This window comes from Agelaius phoeniceus (assembly GCF_051311805.1).
Source record: "Agelaius phoeniceus isolate bAgePho1 chromosome W unlocalized genomic scaffold, bAgePho1.hap1 SUPER_W_unloc_1, whole genome shotgun sequence".
Taxonomy (NCBI): Eukaryota; Metazoa; Chordata; class Aves; order Passeriformes; family Icteridae; genus Agelaius; species Agelaius phoeniceus.
The window spans coordinates 10,226,951-10,233,655 of record NW_027509866.1 but is presented as its reverse complement, the minus strand read 5'-3'; the positions used below and the strand labels follow the sequence as shown (position 1 = coordinate 10,233,655).

Below are 6,705 nucleotides of genomic sequence, written 5' to 3'. Positions count from 1 at the left end.
TGGTGACACCCTGTGGCCTCAGGGAGAGAAGAAGAAGATCTCTGTTCTCAGAGATGAAGATGATTTCAGAAATAGATGAAGAGAATCTTTGCTCTTGAACAGCTCATCTTTAAACTCATACCCCATTAGTTGACATGGCCCATAAAAACAGAAGTGGGAAAAGCTGTGAAAAATGGGAGGGACTTCACAATTGCAGATTTTCTGGGCAGCTGCTATTTGTGGGAATTGAGAGCCACGAGCGAACTGTTTTCTTATGGAGAAGTCTCCATAGCATGAAAGCGAGACTCCTCTCCCTAAGTGAACTGAAGAAATACTGTTCTAGATGGTGTAAACTGACTGAAACTTTCAGTCTCCTTGCATTTGTCTCCTTGCATTGTCAGTAAGAAAGAAAAGGTTGTAGGGAGAGGAGAAGTTTCATATTCTTATTACTCTTTCTTCTATTTACTGGTAATAAACTTTTCTATATACCCTTTTAAAATTTTGAGCCTACTTTGCCTTTCTCCTAATCCTATCTCACAGCAGGAAATGAGTAAATATATTCCAGTGAGGGCAATGGTAATTAGCCAACACTGATCCCACTGCACTAATAGATGCATTGGCTGAGAAATCTCAAATTAGCAAACCAAAATCACTCCAGATACATTCCTGATAAACTGCATTAGAGCAGAGGGAAATCAAGGCAGAGCCATGGTTTGTCAGGACTTGCTGCATCCTGATGAGCCCTGTGGTGCATTTGGAGCTGAGCCCTTGAACCTCAGGGCCTGAGAGGAGATTGCACAAACCTTTCCAGGCGTGAAAGTCAGAAGAAAACCCCAAAGTGTCTCAAAGCATGAATGGGTCTCAGTGAGGTCCATCCCCAACACAGGCGCCTCATGGACTCCTTGGAGGAGACAATTGGAGGACAGGATTGACCAAAAACTTCTCAGAGTCTCAGTGTGGAAAGGAAATTCCATACTACCTTAAAAAATTTGAGAAGCTCAAAGCATTACTAAGCCCCACTGAGTGTCAGTACAAAGCTCTCAGGGGACTCATTAAAGGAGATAATTGGAGCCATGACTGCACAAACCTCTCAAAGAATTTGTATCAAAAGGGAAACACCAAGAACCTTAAAATAACTAAAGTACCTTGAAGCATTAATGAGCCCACTGAATGTTGTTACTGATAACGGCTCTCCAGGGACTAATTACAGCAGATAATTGGAGCCTGTAAATGCACAATCTTTCTCATAGAGTCTGTATCAAAAGGGAAAGGGGAAGTAGCTTAAAGAACTTAAGTACCCTGAAGTATTAATGAGTCCCAATCAATGCTGCAACAGGCAGAGAATCTCCAGGGACTAATTACAGCAGATAATTGGAGGCCATGATTGCACAAACCTCTCAGAGACTGCAAGGCAAAAGCCAAACCCAAAGTCCTTTGAAAAAGCTGCAGTCCCTGCAGGGAGCATGAAGGAGCCCCCAGGGCCATTGCTGAGCAAGGCTCCCCAGGGACTCCTTGCAGCAGATCCTTGAGGCCACTGGGATGTGGGCTAGGGGGGGGATGCTGAGGGCAGCACAAGGGGCTGACAGTGCCCAGCCTGGCTGGGGCTGGGCCAGGAGGCCCCAGGGCCTCAGGACAAGGTGTCTCCTCCCAGCCCTTGCTGGCACAGACCCTGCTGTGCCCCAGGGCACCAAGACTTGGCTTCTCTTTGTCCCCACCTGTCATCACTGCCTGCAGTTCTCTGCTCTGCCTGGGGCCTGGGGACACTTGCTCAGTCGTGTCCCTCAGTGGGACCCATTAAAAGTCCAAGAAACTTTGGAGTTGGATTCTGCCTTGGAGTTCTGCAGAGGTTTCTTCAGCTGCCTCTCAGGGACTGATGTTCAGGGCCTGAGCACAAAGCCCCAGAGGCTGATTAAAGTCCTTGTGCTGTGTCTGTGCTGCTGAGCTGGGCTGGGCTCCTGGCACAGAGGCAGCTCCTGCTCCCCAAGAAGAGCTTCAAAAGCACATTTCTCTTGATGAGCAGCTCTTGTGCCAGCCCAGCAGGGCTGGGGCACTGCCTGCAGCCAGCCCGGGCACAGCCCAGAGGCACAGAGAGCTTCAATCAGTCAGGGCTGGGAAGGGGCTGAGAAGTGCCTGGGGCACAATCACTGCCAGCCCTTGGCACAGGAACCTCTGGCTGCAGGACAGTGCAGCTGCAGCTCCTGGAGCCATCTCCTCAAGCTGGAACATGCCAATGCCTGCAGAGCCTGTGAGTACATTCTCTGATTGTCTCTTTTGCAGAGCAGCCAGGGGTGCCCAGGGCTGTCCTGCAGAGCAGGGTCCTGCAGCCCAGGGCGCTGTGCTGGGGCAGGGACTCTGCTGCCTGCCAGGGACAGCTCTCAGCCAGCCCTGGCAGCTGCTCCCAGCGCTGGGGAGAAGCTCTGGGGGGAAGGAGCCGCCCTGAGCAGGGCAGGGGCTGCTGCTGAGAGAGCCTGGGTGGGGCAGGGCTGCTCCCAGCTCCAGACCAGCCTGGGCACAGCTCCGGAGGGCACTTCCCAAAGAAGGTAAGCCTGGGATTGCTGGAAAGATCAGGAGCTTTCCTGAGAGTGTTTTCAATTTCCTGCTTGAAGAAGGATGGGAACACTGGGGTGATTACAAAAAGATTTTTTTTTACTTTATACAATTTTCGTATATTTGTAGCTCTATAAATTACTATTACATAATTTTAAATATATATTCCTTTTTTAAGTCTATTAAACTCTTAATGAACTCTATTACTATTATATAAATCTATAACTATAATCCTTTATTAACATTATTATTTTCCCTAACCTTTTTCTTTGATTTTAGAAAAATAAACTGATTGTCTAAATGCATTCCTGAAATACATATAGTATACAAAACATATAGTATCCTGTATAGTTTTATTATCAGGAAGAGGACCTACAAGAAGAACATTTTGTTTTTTGACCAGAATGTGAGCAGTCATAACAAAAAGTGAAGGCAAAGAAGCCCTTGGACCTACTCCAATGGATTGAGCCAGGAATGTGTAACTGGGGTAAGTGAATCTCCTATAGGATGTTCCTGTTCAATATCCTAATTAATCAACCTTAATAAATTGCTGAAATCAGGGGCCGGGTGTGCCCCATCCCCACTGGGACACCTGGAAGCTTCCAATTAATATCTGGTTTTTACTTTACTGTTCTAACACTGTTGCAAGGGGATTTTTTTCTCTTTTGATTTTAAAAAACAAGGGGATGAGAGAAGCAGAACAGGAATTGTAATCCCAGAATGACAGAACATTCTGAGTTGAAAGGGACACAGCAGAATCATCAAAGGAATGTTTGATCTTTTCCAGGGACTGCAGAACTGTAAATTAAGTTGATCAGTGTCTCTGCTGGGAGCCTCCCAAAGGGCCCTCAGCCACTCCTCAGCCCTGCACAGCAGCAGCATCACCTTTGCAGGGCCCAGCAGGGCTCTCCTGAGCTGCCCTTGCCCAGCTGCACACAGAGCCTGCCCCAGCCAGGGCCCTGCACACAGGCAGGTTTCTGTAGGGCCCCAGCCAGGGCACACAGGCTGGCATGGGCTCTGTGAGCGCTGGCAGGGACAAGGCTCCTCTCAGGAGGGAATGTCCAGGCCCAGGGAGATGCTCAGGGAAGGAGAGGGGGCTGAAGAGAGCAGGGCTGGGGCAGGAGGGCACTGTTGGTGTGTGGGAGGTGCCGGGCACAGCTGGGCACGGGAACACTGTCCTGAGTGCCCGGCTGTCTCTGCCCTGCCCTCTCAGGCACAGCACCACAACATCTGCTCTTGGTTCTGCACTGCCCTGACATTGTCACTCTTATCTGCTGCTCTCAGGGAGGCTCTGGCATCTGCAGCAGCTGAGCCAGGCACTGCCCTTGGCATTCCTGCCAGGCAGGGCTGTCCATGGGAATGGGGTGTCCAAGCTTCCCTGGCACCTGTGGGGCTGTGGGCAAAGCAGTCCATGGCAAAGGGGAATGAACTGAGCCCCCTCCCTGAGATCCCATCATGGGCACAGCCAGGGATCTCCTTGCTGTGCTCTGCCAGGCTCTGAGCTGCCCTCCTGGGTGCAAATCTGTGCCAGAGCCTCTGGGAGTTCCCAGAATGTCCCACGGGGAAGGGCAGAGCTGCCACAGCTGAGGAAATGCTGCTGGGTTTGCCCAGGGAGCCGTGAGTGTCCTTGGCACAAGGGGGTGCTGAGACCTTGCCCAGAGACCTTGAGAGAGGGTGAGACATTCAGGGATCCCTCTACTCTGGGCAGGGTCTGGTTTATCCCAGGGTACCCGGGGAGTGTGACTGTGCTCTGATTGCAGCCAAAGGTGCAAAGCCAGGGCAGTTGGGAACAAGCCCATCCAGCCCCTCACCTTCCCTGAGCCACGGGGAATCCTTTGCCTCTCCCATCTCTCAGTGGCAAACTCTGAGTGTAGCAAAAATACTGGGGATTTCTGACCTCAGAGAGCCAGGAATGATGTGTGGGTAGGAAAAATTCCTTAAACCAGCTCCTGCCATCCATGTCCCATAGAATTGGGAGTGCAGATGCTACCAAGCCTGTCTGCATTAGGAGTGATTCACCTGACAAATCCTAAATATCCAGCCTTGTTCCTCTGCCACATGGCCGCAAACCCAGGGCATGGGATGGCTCCTCGAGAGCCCCCACGCACAGGCCTGGCTGCTCCTGGCACACTCAGCCAGCACAACTGGAGCTCAGGCGGGGACCTGGGTGAAGGTTTTCCCAGAGCAGGAACAAGGCTGGGTGAGTCCCAGCGGGGCAGTCTGCAGGGAATGGCCCAGGTTTGGCCCAAAGCAGCCTCTGCTGACTTGTCACTGTCCTTTCTCCATGAACAGGTGCCCATGTGCAGCCCCAGCAAATGTCCAATAGCAGCTCCATCAGGCACTTCCTGCTGCTGGCATTGGCAGACACGCGGCAGCTGCAGCTCCTGCACTTCTGCCTCTTGCTGGGCATCTCCCTGGCTGCCCTCCTGGGCAACGGCCTCATCATCAGCGCCGTAGCCTGCGGCCACCACCTGCACACGCCCATGTTCTTCTTCCTGCTCAACCTGGCCCTCAGTGACCTGGGCTCCATCTGCACCACTGTCCCCAAAGCCATGCACAATTCCCTCTGGGACACCTGGAACATCTCCTACACTGGATGTGCTGCCCAAGTATTTTTCTTTCTGTTCTTCCTCTCAGCAGAGTTTTCCCTCCTGACCATCATGTGCTACGACCGCTACATGTCCATCTGCAAACCCCTGCACTACGGGACCCTCCTGGGCAGCAGAGCTTGTGCCCACATGGCAGCAGCTGCCTGGGCCAGTGCCTTTCTCTATTCACTGCTGCACACTGCCAATACATTTTCCCTGCCCCTGTGCCATGGCAATGCCCTGGGCCAGTTCTTCTGTGAAATCCCACAGATCCTCAAGCTCTCTTGCTCACAGTCCAACTTGAGAGAACTGGGGCTCATTGTTGTTAGTTTCTGTTTAAGTTTTGGTTGTTTTGTGTTCATTGTTTTCTCCTATGTGCAGATCTTCAGGGCTGTGCTGAGGATCCCCTCTGAGCAGGGACGGCACAAAGCCTTTTCCACCTGCCTCCCTCATCTGGCCGTGGTCTCTCTGTTCCTCACCACTGGCACATTTGCTTACCATAAGCCTCCCTCCATCTCGTCCCCCTCCCTGGATCTGGCCCTGTCAGTTCTGTACTCGGTGGTGCCTCCAGCCCTGAACCCCCTCATCTACAGCCTGAGGAACCAGGAGCTCAAGGCTGCAGTATGGACACTGAGGACTAGATGGTTTCAGGAACATTAAACTGCTGGCCAATTTCTGCAAATCACTTGTAATAAAAGTCATCTTTGAAACTTCTTGCTGCTTTCATTTTGGAGGTTCTTTTCCTTTGTTTTACTTTTTTTTATATTGTCCACAAAGAAATGTCATTGTGTGTGCCATTTCTCATTTTGTGTCTCTCCATCTTCCCTGTGGCCACAGACTGTTTCAAGGAGGAGCTGTGCTCTCAGTGGCTTTAAAGGAACTAAAGGATCTCCCAGAAAAGTTTTCTGCAGAGATGCCCTTTTGTTCCCTTCTCTGGAGCTGCAGCAGCAATGTCTGTGTGCAGAGCTGGGGCAGATCAATGCTGGCCCAGCAGCTCTGCTCCTGCTGGCCACACCATTCCTGATCCAGGCCAGGAGCCATTGGCCTTCTTGCCCACCTGGGCACACTGCTGCCTCATGTCCAGCCTGCTGTCCATCAGTCCCTGCAGGTCCCTTTCTGCCTGGCTGCTCTCCAGCCACTCTGTCTCCAGCCTGTATTACTGGGGCCAAATATCAGGGTCTGGCACTTGGATTTGTTAAACCTCACCTTGTTGGATTCATCCTCTGGATCCGGCCTATCAAGGTCCCTGTGCAGACCACTCCTATGTTTCCTCAGACCAAAGCTCACATCCAGCTTGGTGACATCTGCAAAGATGTCCCTGGTTCCATGGGGCCCCTCAGTGTCACAATGGCCTCTTGGTTACACCAGGCCCTGCACTGTCACACTGGTCTCCTTGCTTCCATGGGGCCCCAAAATGTGACAATCGTCCCCTTGGTTCCATGGGGCTTCACAGTGTCACAATGTTCTCGTTGGTGCTGCAGTTCCACAGTGGCCCCTTGGTTCCATGGGGCCCCAGGGTGTCACAATGGCCCCATGGTCACATGAGGTCCCACACTGTCACCATGGTCTCTGTGGTTCCACAAGTCCCCTC

The 6,705-nt window shown here is 51.8% G+C and overlaps 1 protein-coding gene across 1 annotated transcript; it reads left to right on the top strand.

Moving 5' to 3' along the window:
- Positions 1-4,841: 4,841 nt before the first annotated feature.
- On the top strand, positions 4,842-5,774 carry LOC143692366 (olfactory receptor 14A16-like). Its single transcript, XM_077172601.1, has one exon. It carries the CDS (start codon positions 4,842-4,844, stop codon positions 5,772-5,774), a length of 933 nt encoding a protein of 310 aa, XP_077028716.1.
- Positions 5,775-6,705: the final 931 nt, after the last annotated feature.

Coding starts and splice junctions, on each gene's coding strand:
- LOC143692366 (XM_077172601.1), top strand. CDS start 4,842: ATGTCCAATAGCAGCTCCATCAGGCACTTCCTGCTGCTGGCATTGGCA.